Source organism: Ranitomeya imitator, chromosome 4, assembly GCF_032444005.1.
Source record: "Ranitomeya imitator isolate aRanImi1 chromosome 4, aRanImi1.pri, whole genome shotgun sequence".
NCBI classification, from domain to species: domain Eukaryota; kingdom Metazoa; phylum Chordata; class Amphibia; order Anura; family Dendrobatidae; genus Ranitomeya; species Ranitomeya imitator.
Genome location: NC_091285.1, coordinates 323,198,628 through 323,213,496, shown reverse-complemented (window position 1 = coordinate 323,213,496; position 14,869 = coordinate 323,198,628). Strand labels below are relative to the sequence as shown.

The following is a 14,869-nucleotide window of genomic DNA, read 5'->3' as shown; positions in this document are numbered from 1 at the left end:
GGGAAAAAGCGCCGTTTGACTTATCAATGCAAAATTGACAGGAATTGAGATGGGACGCCATGTTGCATTTGGAGAGCCACTGATGTGCCTAAACATTGAAACCCCCCACAAGTGACACCATTTTGGAAAGTAGACCCACTAAGGAACTTATCTGGATGTGTGGTGAGCGCTTTGACCCACCAAGGGCTTCACAGAAGTTTATAATGCAGAGCCGTAAAAATAAAACAAACATTTTTTCCCACAAAAATTATTTTTTAGCCCCCAGTTTTGCATTTTCCCAAGGGTAACAGGAGAAATTGGACCCCAAAGTTGTTGTCAAATTTGTCCTGAGTACGCTGATACCCGATATGTGGGGGGGAACCACCGTTTGAGCGCATGGCAGAGCTCGGAAGAGAAGGAGCATCATTTGGAATGCAGACTTAGATGGATTAGTGTGCAGGCATCACATTGCGTTTGCAGAGCCCCTAATGTACCTAAACAGTAGAAACCCCCCACAAGTGACACCATTTTGGAAAGTAGACCCCCTAAGGAACTCATCTAGATGTGTTGTGAGAGTTTTGAACCCCCAAGTGTTTCACTACAGTTTATAACTAGTGTTGAGCATTCCGATACCGCAAGTATCGGGTATCGGCCGATACTTGCGGTATCGGAATTCCGATACCGAGATCCGATACTTTTGTGGTATCGGGTATCGGTATCGGATACATAGAGATGTGTAAAATAAAGAATTAAAATAAAAAATATTGATATATTTACCTCTCCGGCGGCCCCTGGACTCAGCGCGGGTAACCGGCAGGCTTCGTTGTTCAAAATCAGCGCTTTTAGGACCTGAGAATCACGTCCCGGCTTCTGATTGGTCGCGGGCCGCCCATGTGACCGCCACGCGACCAATCACAAGCCGCGACGTCACCGCAAGCTATTAACGCGCTCATTTTTAAAAATGAGCGCGTTAATGACTTTCAAAGACGTAGCGGCTTGTGATTGGTCGCGTGGCCGCGACCAATCACAAGCCGCGACGTCACCGCAAGCTATTAACGCGCTCATTTTTAAAAATGAGCGCGTTAATGACTTTCAAAGACGTAGCGGCTTGTGATTAGTCACGTGGCCGCGACCAATCACAAGCCGCGACGTCACCGCAAGCTATTAATGCGCTCATTTTTAAAAATGAGCGCGTTAATGGCTTTCAAAGCCATTTTTGGTCGAGTTTCCTCTCCTTCAGACCCTGGGAACCATGAGAATACCTTCCGATACTTGATGTCCCATTGACTTGTATTGGTATCGGATATCGGTATCGGCGATATCCGATATTTTTCGGGTATCGGCCGATACTATCCGATACCGATACTTTCAAGTATCGGACGGTATCACTCAACACTATTTATAACGCAGAACCGAGCAAATAAAAAATTTTTTTTTTCCACAAAAATTATTTTTTAGCCCCCAGTTTTGTATTTTTCCAAGGGTAACAGGAGAAATTGGACCCTAAATGTTGTTGTCCAATTTGTCCTGAGCACGCTGATACCCGATATGTGGGGGGAACCACCGTTTGAGCGCATGGCAGAGCTTGGAAGGGAAGGAGCATCATTTGGAATGCAGACTTAGATGGATTGGTCTGCAGGCGTCACATTGCGTTTGCAGAGCCCCTACTGCAGAAACCCCCCACAAGTGACCCCATATTGGAAACTAGACCCCCCAAGGAACGTATCTAGTTGTGTTGTGAGAACTTTGACCCCCCCCAGTGTTTCACTACAGTTTATAATGCAGAGCCGTGAAAATAAAAAATCCTTTTTTTCCCCCAAAAATTATTTTTTAGCCCCCAGTTTTGTATTTTCCCAAGGGTAACAGGAGAAATTGGACCCCAAAAGTTGTTGTCCAATTTGTCCTGAGTACGCTGATACCCCATATGTTGGGGTAAACCCCTGTTTGGGCACACGGGAGAGCTCGGAAGGGAAGGAGCACTGTTTTACTTTTGTTACCCAATTATAACTGAAACCCTAATGCAAACACACCCCTAACCCTAAACCCAACGATAACCCTAAACACACCCCTAACCCTAATCCCAACCCTATTCCCAACCGTAAATGTAATCCAAACCCTAACTTTAGCCCCAACCCTAACCCTAACTTTAGCCCCAACCCTAAGTGTAGCCCTAACCCTAGCCCTAACCCTTACCCTAGCCGTAACCCTAGCCCTTACCCTAGCCCTAACCCTAAAGGGAAAATGGAAATAAATACATTTTTTCAATTTTTTTATTTTTCCATAACTAAGGGGGTGATGAAGGGGGGTTTGATTTACTTTTATAGCGGGTTTTTTAGCGGATTTTTATGATTGGCAGCCGTCACACACTGAAAGACGCTTTTTATTGCAAAAAATATTTTTTGCGTTACCACATTTTGAGAGCTATAATTTTTCCATATTTGAGTCCACAGAGTCATGTGAGGTCTTGTTTTTGTGGGACGAGTTAACATTTTTATTGGTAACATTTTCGGGCACGTGATATTTTTTTATCGCTTTTTATTCCGATTTTTGTGAGGCAGAATGACCGAAAACCAGCTATTCATGAACTTCTTTTGGGGGAGGCGTTTATACCGTTCCGCGTTTAGTAAAATTGATAAAGCAGTTTTATTCTTCGGGTCAGTACGATTACAGCGATACCTCATTTATATCATTTTTTTATGTTTTGGCGCTTTTATACGATAAAAACTATTTTATAGAAAAAATAATTATTTTTGCATCGCTTTATTCTGAGGACTATAACTTTTTTATTTTTTCGCTGATGATGCTGTATGGCAGCTCGTTTTTTGCGGGACAAGATGACATTTTTAGTGGTACCATGGTTATTTATATCCATCTTTATGGTCGCGTGTTATTCCACTTTTTGTTTGGCGGTATGAGAATAAAGTGTTGTTTTTTGCCTCGTTTTTTTTTTTTTTTTACTGTGTTCACTGAAGGGGTTAACTAGTGATATAGTTTTATAGGTGGGGTCGTTACGGACGCGGCGATACTAAATATGTGTACTTTTATTGTTTTTTTTTTTTTATTTAGATGAAGAAATGTATTTATGGGAATAATATATAGATTTTTTGGGGGGAATTTTTTTGGAATTTATTTGTATTTTTTTTTTTTACACATGTGAATATTTTTTTTTACACTATAACATTGCCCCAGGGGGGGCATCATGTTATAGTGTAAGATCGCTGATCTGACACTTTTCTGTGCAGTGTGTCAAATCAGCGATCTGACATGCACAGCTGCAGGCTTCACAGTGCCTGCGCTGAGCAAGCGCTGTGAAGCCACCTCCCTCCCTGCAGGACCCGGATGCCGCGGCCATCTTGGATCCGGGCCTGCAGCGACGACGGAGAGGTAAGAGACCCTCGCAGCAACGCGATCACATCGCGTTGCTACGGGGGTCTCAGGGAAGCCCGCAGGGAGCCCCCTCCCTGCGCGAAGCTTCCCTATACCGCCGGTACACCGCGATCAAACATGCCGGGGGTTAATGTGCCGGGGGCGGTCCGTGACCGCTCCTGGCACACAGTGCCGGATGTCAGCTGCGATAGGCAGCTGACACCCGGCCGCGATCGGCCGCACTCCCCCCGTGAGCGCGGCTGATCGCTATGACGTACTATCCCGTTGAGGGTCAGATAGGCCCAGGGCACCTCGACGGGATAGTACATCTAAGGTCAGAGAGGGGTTAAATTATCACCTGTGCAGTACAAGGAAATCCTGAAAACATGACCTGTTTGCAGCCCTCGAGGAATGCAGTTTGACACCCCTGGTATAGAGCACAGCGATGTAGTATATTGCTCAGCTACGTAATATATACCACAGTCATGTAGTATATAGCACAACCACATAATATATTGCACAGCCATGTAGTGTATAACACAGCCACGTAGTATATAGCACAGACACGTAGTATATAACACTGCCCACGTAGTATATAGCACAGCCCACGTAGTATATAGCACAGCGATGTAGTATATTGCTCAGCCACATAATATACACCACAGCCACGTAGTATATTGCACTGCGACGTAATATATACCATAGCCACGTAGTATATTGCACTGCCACGTAATATATTGCACTGCCACGTTGCACATAACACTGCCCATGCAGTATATAACACAGACCACGTACTATATAGAACAGTGATGTAGTATATTGCCCAGCCACGTAGTATATTCCACAGCCACGTAGTATATTGCACAGCCACGTAATATATTGCACAGCCACGTAGTATATAACACAGCCACGTAGTATATAGCACAGAAACGTAGTATATAACACTACCCATGCAGTATATAACACAGGCCACGTAGTATATAGCACAGCGATGTAGTATATTGCCCAGCCACGTAATATATACTACAGCCACATAATATATTGCACAGCCACTTAGTATATAGCACAGAGTCGTAGTATATAACACAGCCCATGCAGTATATAACACCGTCCACGTAGTATAGAGCACAGCGATGTAGTATATTGCCCAGCCACGTAGTATATAGCACAGCCACGTAATATATTGCACAGCCACGTAGTATATAGCACAGCCACGTAGTATGTAACACAGCCCATGCAGTATATAACACAGGCCACGTAGTATATAGCACAGCGATGTAGTATATTGTACAGCCACGTAATATGTACCACAGCCACGTAGTATATAGCACAGCCCACATAGTATATAGCACAGAGATGTAGTATATAACACAGCCCATGCAGAATCTAACACAGCCCACATAGTATATAGCAATGTGAGCACCATATCACTGTTAAAAAAAGAATTAAAATAAAAAAGTTATATACTCACCTTCCGTCGGCCCCCCGGATCCAGCCGAGGCGTTTACCGATGCTACTTGCGACGCTCCGCTCCCAAGAGTGCATTGCGGTCTCGCGAGACTGCTACGTCATCATCTTGTGAGACCGCAATGCATGGACTGGTCACCGGAGCGTTGCAAGGAGTGGGAAAGGCCTCGGCTGGATCCGGGGGGCCAACGGAGGGTGAGTATATAATGATTTTTTAATTTTTTAAAATTATTTTTAACATTAGATCTTTTTACTATTGATGCTGCATAGGCAGCATCAATAGTAAAAAGTTGGTCACACAGGGCTAATAGCAGCGTTAACGGAGTGTGTTACACCGCGGCATAACGCGGTCCGTTAACGCTGCCATTAACCCTTTGTTAGCGCTGACTGGAGGGGAGTATGGAGCGGGCGCCTGGCACTGACTGCGGGGAGTAAGGAGCGGCCATTTTGCCGCCGGACTGTGCCCGTCGCTGACTAGTCGTGGCCGTTTTGCCATGACCAATCAGCGACTTGAGATTTCCGTTACAGACAGAAAGACAGACAGAAAGACGGAAGTGACCCTTAGACAATTATATAGTACTAAATGGTGGCCCGATTCTAACGCATCGGGTATTCTAGAATATGCATGACCACATAGTATATTGCACAGCCCACGTAGTATATTGCCCAGTCACATAGTATATTGCCCTGCCACGTAGTACATTGCCCAGCCACATAGTATATTGACCAGCCACGTAGTATATTGCCCAGCGACGTAGTATATTGCCCAGCCACGTAGTATATTGCCCAGCCATGTAGTATATTGCCCAGCCACGTAGTATATTGCCCAGCCACGTAGTATATTGCCCAGCGACGTAGTATATTGCCCAGTGACGTAGTAAATTGTCCAGCCACATAGTATATTGCCCAGACACGTAGTATATTGCCCAGTGACGTAGTATATTGCGCAGCCACATAGTATACAGCACAGAGCCACGCAGTATATTGCCCAGCCAGGTTTGTCACAGGTGAAAAAATAAAAAATAAACATATACTCACCTTTCCGAAGGCCACTTGTAGTCCACGGCAGCTTCCGGTTCCAACGTTGGTATGGGCGCAGGACCTGTGATGACATCGCGGCCACATGACCGTGACCAGTGGCGTAACTACCGCGGTCGCAGCGGTCGCCAGTGCGACCGGGCCCGGCAGGTCAGGGGCCCGGGCCCGGCAGGCAGGCTCGGACTGGCAGTGCCTCCCCCCGCTCCAGGGCCTCCCCCCCCTTCCCCGCCGCCGCCGCTGCCTTGAATACTCACCCTGCTCCAGCGATGGTCTCGGCGTCTGCACTGCAGCTCGTTCCTGCTTGAGCGGTCACGTGACACCGCTCATTAAGATCATGAATATGCGCATATTCATGATCTTAATGAACGGTGTCACATGACCGCTCAAGCAGGAAGAAGGTGCTGCGCCGGCGCCTGGAGTCGGGACAGAGCGCGAGGGATGTCGGCACGGCCGTGCAGTGGGAAGACAGGTGAGTATGAGGGACGAGGGACGGGGGGACGGGGGAACGGGGGGGGGGGGATGAAGGAGGACATAAGCCGGCGCGCCGAGCAGGAGCGGAGAGCTAAGCCTGCATACAGGGGGGAATATGAGCCATGCAGGGGGGAATATGAGCCATGCAGGGGGGGATATGAGCCATGCAGGGGGGAATATGAGCCATGCAGGGGGGGATATGAGCCATGCAGGGGGGAATATGAGCCATGCAGGGGGGAATATGAGCCATGCAGGGGGGAATATGAGCCATGCAGGGGGGAATATGAGCCATGCAGGGGGGAATATGAGCCATGCAGGGGGGAATATGAGCCATGCAGGGGGGAATATGAGCCATGCAGGGGGGAATATGAGCCATGCATACAGGAGGGGGTTATATGAGCTATGTATATGGGATAGGAGGGAGATGAGCCTTGCATACAGGAGGGGGGTCATTATACAGTATTGAGCATCATGTGTGGCCATTATACAGTATTGAGCATCATGTGTGGCCGTTATACAGTATGCAGCATCATGTGTGGCCATTATACAGTATGGAGCATCATGTGTGGTGGCCGTTATACAGTATTGAGCATCATGTGTGGCCATTATTCTATGGGGGTTACATTGAGTTGTATGGCAGGGCTGCAGGGGGGGGGCCCCATTTGGAAGTTCGCACCGGGGCCCCTAACTTTGTAGTTACGCCACTGACCGTGACGTCATGGCAGGTCTTTCTAGCGCAGGCGCGCAGGGCCTGTGATGACGTCGCGGTCACATGACCGTGACGTCATGGCAGGTCCTTCTGCCATACCATCTTTGCCACCGGAAACTGCAGCGGAAGATGGCGGCTGGTGGGAGCGGCTCAGCGGACTACGGAGGGTGAGTATAGCAGGTTTATTTATTTTTTATTATTTTTAACATTACATTTTTTACTATTGATGCCACATAGGCAGCGTCAATAGTAAAAAGTTGGGGACACACAGGGTTAATAGCGGTGGTAACGGAGTGCGTTACCCGCGGCATAACACGGTCCGTTACCGCCGGCATTAACCCTGTGTTAGCAGTGACCGGAGGAGAGTATGCGGGCGACAGGCACTGACTGCGGGGAGGAGGGGGTGGCCATTTTTTTCCGGACTGTGCCCGTCGCTGATTGGTCCCGGCAGCCATGACAGGCAGCTGGCGAGACCAATCAGTGAATGAATAACCGTGACAGACAGGACAGACGGAAGTGACCCTTAGACAATTATATAGTGGATAGATATATCGATAGATACCATAAATACGATAGATATGGATCGTATCTATCTACAGTATCTGTGTATATTCTTCAATGGTGTATGTAAATGAAAAGGTTCGACAAGAAATTACATCACAATTCTTTTTTTTGTACATCTTGAGCTTACAAAAACACACAAATACGCATGAAAAAAACGCGGCAAAAAACTCATAAAAAATCCAGGTGACCTGCCAGTGACCTCAGGTGCAGATTTGGGGCAGATTTTACCTGCGGCAAATCCTGAACGTGGACACATGGAAAAACCATGGCGGTTTTTATTGAAAATGGTTCGAAAAAGTCTAACTGATTCCTGTATGTGGCTGATAGAAGCCTCCACACAAGCAGCCGGTTCCACAGTCAGTAACAGCTGTGGCAGGCCGCGTTCTGTCAGTGAGAGTGACCCGCCCTGCAGCTGATGCCAGAAGGTACAGCGGTGACTACGGAAGCTGGAGAGGGCCCGGCGGAACACAGCTGCGCGCTCCCGTGCCGCAGACTCCTGCATGCAGTAGTGGCCTCTCCGCCAGCTCTAGGCAGCCGCGCGCACTCACCATCCGGGCCGCACGGCGCGTCTCTGCGCGCTCACTGTAGTCGGGAGCGTGTACGTGTTCTAGCCACGCCCACCGGAGTTCCATCGCCGGCCTGCACCGCCAGCTCGGGAGGAAGCGGCAGCAGCGGATCCTCCCACAACACGACGACAGGCGCCCGGGACATGGAGCGGCCCTGAGTCTCTATTAGCAGTGGGGACACTGACAGCAGACATGAGCAACAACAACAACCGGCAGAGCAAGCGGGTCACCAACAGCGGCTCCATGCTGCTCACTGCGCAGGAGAACGACACCCTGTACAACTACCTGGGCAAGAAGTGTGTGGTGAGTGCAGCGGGCCTAGTGCTGGGAGATGGCGGGGGCCGCAGCCTGTGTGTGTGTGGAAGGGTAGCACTGTGTGTATGTGTCTATCATTGAGTGTGCATGTATACTTACCATCGTATATGTGTGTATATCTATATATCATTTCTATAGCGCCAACATAGTCCGCAGCACTTTACATTTTAGAGGGGAATTGTACAGACAATAAGACATTACAGCATGACAATAATCCCATAAATGCACAGATACCATGAGGAATGAGGGCCCTGCTCACAAGGTTACAGTCTATGAGGAAAAGGGGAGACACGAGAGGTGGACGGTAACAATTGCTTTCCTTGTGTGGTCCAGCCATAATGTAAGGAATCGGGTGTTCATGTACTGCTGCAGTAACCAACCAGTATGTGTTAGGCTGCCGTCACACTAGCAGTATGGTCAATATTTGTAAGGCTAGGTTCACACTGCGTTAGGGCAATCCGTTAAGCGCATAGCGTTAGCAGATTGCGCTAACGCAATGCTTGTTTAGGGTCCGCGTTCGGCATCCCCGCTAGCGCAGATCCCCGATCTGCACTAGCGAGGGATGAACCTCGGACGCTGGAAGCAGCGTCCAAGGTCCGTCGCAAAAGAACGGCACATCGCTAGCACGTGCGGAAAATGGCATGCGCTAGCGATGCGCTACAGCAAAAAATAACATTGCTGTCAATGGGTGCGCTAATGGACCCGTTGCACGGCGTTAATTGCGACATTTTCGCCGTGCAACGCAGTCCGTTAGCGTTAACCCATTAACGCAATGTGAACCTAGCCTAAGCCAAAACCAGGAGTCGAACAATCAGAGGAAAAGTATAATAGAAACATATGCACCACTTCTGTATTTATCACCCACTCCTGGTTTTGGCTACAAATACTGATGTAAAATACTGATCAAATACTGCTAGTGTGACGGCAGCCTAAAAGTACAGACACAGGGGGCTATTAACTGCATAAGGGTACGTTCCCATGGTCAGTAAACGCCGCGTACATCCGCAGTGGCCAGATGTTACAGTATAGTGGATTCAAGAAATCCCATCTCCACTATGTGTGCACCGACACCCGCGGAGACGTACATGTGGCGCGTCTCTCCAGACCACGGCATGTCTATTTATCTTGTGGAGACGCGAGCCTCCACAAGATAAATGTCACCCATACAATGTATAGGATGCGGTGATTCCTCTCGGTTCAGTGATCACATGCCGAATAACCTGTGTACAAAAGCCGGCAGCGCTTTGGATGGAGCGGACATGTGCTGCGTCCAAAGCGCTGCCGATTCCTCACCGTGGAAACATAGCCTTAAGCATGTGAGAACAGATGCTACAAGAGTCCTGGTTATAATGAACATTTTGAATGGGAACACGGATGGTTAGATAATTATATTGAGGCGGTAAGTCAGAAATCTATATCTATTTTTCAGAATTCCATCCCCTGTGGGCAGATATGACAGTGACCACTTATTGCTTTTTTTCCCTGCATGTCCTGTCCATGTGCCTGCATTACTGTGTTCTGTGGAGAGACTTGTGTATTTTATTGGCCTTACATGGGGGATATACTGCGAGAAATCCAAGGCTTCCCCATCCTTTCATGGACATGTTTCAGGAATGGTGCGTCCTGTAACTGCCGGAGACATAGAGCTTCTTAGAAGTGACTTGAGATTTTCTTCCCCAGCTTCCTGCTCGGGAATCACTTGTCTATCTGGAGCAGGTAGACCTGCTGCCATGATGTCACCCAGCCACAGTGCTCCAAGGGTCATATTGACAAATTCCTGACAGCGCTGTCACACACACATTTTCTTTTTCAATGCAGGACACCTTTTTAAAGTACCACTCCAGCGTGTGTTTTTTTTTTTTTTTCTTGTTTCAGCACTGGAGTGGTGCCACTAATTTTGAATTCCCTTCCCCAGTGTTATACTTTCAGCCTTTATCGGCGCCACTCCAGTCGTTTTCTGCAGGTTATGACCTGCTGGATCGCTCCACTGTTTGCCGGGTGATCCGGAAGTCATTAGGCTGCTTTCACACATCAGATTTTTGCCATCAGTCACAATCTGTCGAATGTTGAAAAAAACGGATCTGTCGCAGATTGTGAAAAACTGATTAGTTTTTTTTGACAGATTCGACTAGCTCATCCAGCTACTTGGATCCCAAAAAATTGGAGCATTCTCAGTAAAAAAAAAACAAAAACGGATTCTGTCATTTGACATATCCGGCACCATAGAGTTCCATTGTAGCAAGCGACAGATCCGTCGCTGTCCATTTTTTTGACGGACACAAAAAAAGTTACTATGTCTGTTTTTTCCGGCCACCAGAAAACCAATTTTCAAAGGATCCGGCAAAAAACGGATGAAACGTGAGACCATCCGTCGCAATCCATCGCTAATGCAAGTCTATGAGAAAGAAAAACGGATCCGGCAAAAAAAAATTTTTCAGAATTTGCCGGATTGAGCGTGATAACAAAAAACTGATGTGTGAAAGCAGCCTCACTCGTTGTTAGTCTATGTGCACACGTTCAGGAATTCATGCAGAAAATTCCTGTGAAAATCCGGACATTTCTGCCAGTTTTCCGCATGAAATCCGCATGCGTTTTTTGTGCGGTTTTGACGCGGTTTTTGCACGCTTTTTTCCGGACATTTCCCAATGCATTAGACAGTGGGAAAACCGTGAAAAAACCGCAAAATTAATGAGCAGGTTCATTATTTTTCCGCAATGCGTTTTTCATGCGGAAAAACGCACATCATGTGCACAGAAGTTGCGGATTTCATTAAAAATGATAGGATGCTTAATGTATGCAGGTTAATTGCGGTTTTATAACGTTTTTATAGCGCAAAAACGCTAAAAAACTGCAAATAATCTGCAGCGTGTGCACATAGCCTAAGACTTACACCTAGAGCTTATTACCATTACCTGTCTTCTGCTCAGTCAGAAGTAGTGGGCACAAGATGGCGGCACAGTAACGGAGTTGTGCTCAGTATAATACTTGGGTTAGAGAACTTGCATTTTTAGCACCACTCCAGTGCTGTCATAAAAAGAATAACTCTGAATAGATCAGATTAAGAGTAAATCTATTGATTCATATTTTCCCTCTAAATTTGGGCCTGTGTACAGAATCAGCAATGAAGGTAAACATCTGATTACTGCCATTTTCCTGCGGATTAGTTTACAGGACATGCATTAATACATGGGCAGAAAACGTTATGCCAACCGATTCTCAGAATGCAGGGTGCTAAATGGCAGAGACAGGAGAACACCTAGGGATTTTGTTTTCCCTGCAGCTTCACGGTTAACGGCACATGGAGCCCAGGGACCCCAATGAGAAATTCCAAATTTGGACTTAATTATTGCTTCTCGTCTTGTCATTTGGCAAATTAGAAGCAGAATTATAGGGTGAGGTGGAACGGATTGCTAAAGATATTTAGAAATAAACTGCTTGCTCAGACCGTGCTATGAATCACTGATTCCAATTACATAACTGCCTCCGAGATGATTCTCCACCATGTATCAGTGATACCATTTCGTTAATAAGTTTCGCTAGTCTAGTTAACTTTTTGCAGAAAAAATGTTGCAATTTAAAATGGAAGAGATCCTAAAAACTGCTAACATGAGCTAAAAATATCCTTAACACCAAAGTGAAATCCGACTTTGGTGTTAACATTGTATATCGGATGACTGGTGTATACGTGCAGTGTGAACATGATCCGGTAAGGGCAGTTCAGCACTATTGTAACATGTATCAACATGGGCTGCACCCTAAAAATACTTCTACCTGCCATAGGGTGTGTTCTATGGGATAAGCGATTTCTCTCAGCGGGGCTAATCCATATGAGACTTGTGCAGAATCCGTGGGGATAAGTACTATGCCAGATACTATTGCAGTGTTTGTTTTTTGTGAATGGAAATTTTCAGTTACATGTGGACGTGGTTGCTTAGCCCTCATACAGATTGCAAGGCACAACTTGGTGTACACATAATAACATTTGGCAGATAAGATTATGTATTGTAGCATGTTTACTGTCTGAAAAGCTTTAGGAAGGTGTGGAAAAAATGCTCCAAATTTAGAATGGTTTAAAAACTGAAAATATCTAACATTTTTAATTTTCATCACCTAACAAAATTTTAAAGTGAATGAACGAAAGAGAAATCAAATACATTTTTGGTGTGACTGTCATTTGCCATAAAGGCGTCAGTCCTTTTAGGTACCGTAATTACACATGCACACAGTTTTTGAAGAAACTCAGCTGGTTTTTCCAAACATCTTGGAGAACTAACCACAAATCTTTGATGGATGTAGGCTTGTGCAAATGTTTGTCACTTCATGTTTTGCCAGACACACTCAGTGTTGTGATCAGGGCTCTTTGAAGGCCATATGATTTCCTGCACTCATTGTTCTTTTCACTAAAAATAGTTCGTAAAAGGAATCTGTCAGTAGGATCAGCCCTCATAACAAGTCTACGTGGGCATGTGGTCATAGAGAGGTGAATATAATATTATGTGTGATCTGGTGTCTTATTCCAGAGAAATCCACATCTTTCTTAGGCCGGCCTCACACTCGGCGTATAAAAAAAAACAAAAACGGTCCGTTTTTTACGGCTGTAATACGCAGAAAAGTCCCCAAAATAGTGATCGGTGTGTCAGCGTATTTTGCGCATGGCATCCTCCGTATGTAATCCGTATGGCATCCGTACTGCGAGATTTTCTCGCAGGCTTGCAAAACCGACATACGGACATTCAATAGATCCATGGACTCAAATAATTGTAAAAAAATATATACTGTGTGTATGTGTGTATATATATATATATATATATATATATATATATATATATATATATATATATATATAATCTAATTTATTATAATATATCATACAGCGCTAGATAGGAAAAGCCGGCAATTGAATTACCGGCTTTTAACCTATCTCCTTCTCAAACCCGACATATGAGACATGGTTTACATACAGTAAACCATCTCATATCCCTTTTTTTTTTTTTTTTTTGCATATTCCACACTACTAATGTTAGTAGTGTGTATGTGCAAAATTTGGGCGCTCTAGCTATTAAATTATAGGGTTAAATCGCAGAAAAAATTGGCGTGGGCTCCTGTGCAATTGGTAAATACTTACCCAGCTCCCTCTGCGCTTACATCCTCTCAGTGTCGCTGCTTGTCCTGTTTGAGCGGTCACGTGGTGCCGCACATTACAGTGATGAATATGCGGCTCCACCTCCCATAGGCTGCCGCACGTGTGCCACACTGATGTGCAACGTGAGGACACGGATAATTCCGGTACCGATTTTTCCGGTACTGGAATTATCTGGACGTGTGAGACTGGCCTAAAGCAGGTCTGTGGAGTCAGTAAGCCAAACCACGGACTCTGACTCCTCAGTTTGGCTAGGTTCACATTGCTTTAGTGCAATCCGTTTAGCGCATACGCTAACGGAATGCGCTAACGCAATGTCTAAAAAGGATCGCATTTAGCGATCCCGCTAGTGCAGATGCCCGATCTGCGCTAGCGAGAAACAGACCTCGAACGCTGCAAGCAGCGTTCAAGGTCCGTCAGAAAATAACGGTGTTAGAATGGCCAAGTTAAAGTCCAGACCTCAATCCAATCGATAATCTGTGGAAAGAGCTGAAAACTGCTGTTCACAAACGATCTCCATCAAACCTCACTGAGCTCAAGCTGTTTGCCAAGGAAGAATGGGCAAGAATTTCAGTCAATGTACAAAACTGATAGAGACATACCCCAAGCGACTTGCAGCTGTAATCGCAGCAGAAGGTGGCGCAACAAAGTATTAAGTTAACCCCTTTACCCCCCAGGGTGGTTTGCACGTTAATGACCGGGCCAATTTTTATAATTCTGACCACTGTCCCTTTATGAGGTTATAACTCTGGAACGCTTCAACGGATCCCAGTGATTCTGACATTGTTTTCTCGTGACATATTGTACTTCATGATAGTGGTAAAAATTATTTGATAGTACCTGCGTTTATTTGTGAAAAAAAACGGAAATTTGGCGAAAATTATGAAAATTTTGCAATTTTCCAACTTTGAATTTTTATGCAATTAAATCACAGAGATATGTCACACAAAATACTTAACCCCTTCCCGACCCATGACGCCACGTAGGCGTCATGAAAGTCGGTGCCATTCCGACCCATGACGCCTATGCGGCGTCATGGAAAGATCGCGTCCCTGCAGATCGGGTGAAAGGGTTAACTCCCATTTCACCCGATCTGCAGGGACAGGGGGAGTGGTAGTTTAGCCCAGGGGGGGTGGCTTCACCCCCTCGTGGCTACGATCGCTCTGATTGGCTGTTGAAAGTGAAACTGCCAATCAGAGCGATTTGTAATATTTCACCCATTATAACGGGTGAAATATTACAATCCAGCCATGG

At 46.0% G+C, this 14,869-nt stretch overlaps 1 protein-coding gene across 1 annotated transcript in view; it reads left to right on the top strand.

Annotated features, from left to right (window-relative positions):
- Nucleotides 1–8,134: 8,134 nt before the first annotated feature.
- Nucleotides 8,135–14,869, top strand: part of WASL (WASP like actin nucleation promoting factor) — a 90,086-nt gene continuing 83,351 nt past the window's right edge. The window contains exon 1 of the mRNA XM_069764906.1: nt 8,135–8,463. Within this exon, the coding sequence (XP_069621007.1) occupies nt 8,353–8,463 (111 nt within the window). The 5' untranslated portion in view covers nt 8,135–8,352. The remainder of the gene's footprint in view (nt 8,464–14,869) is intronic.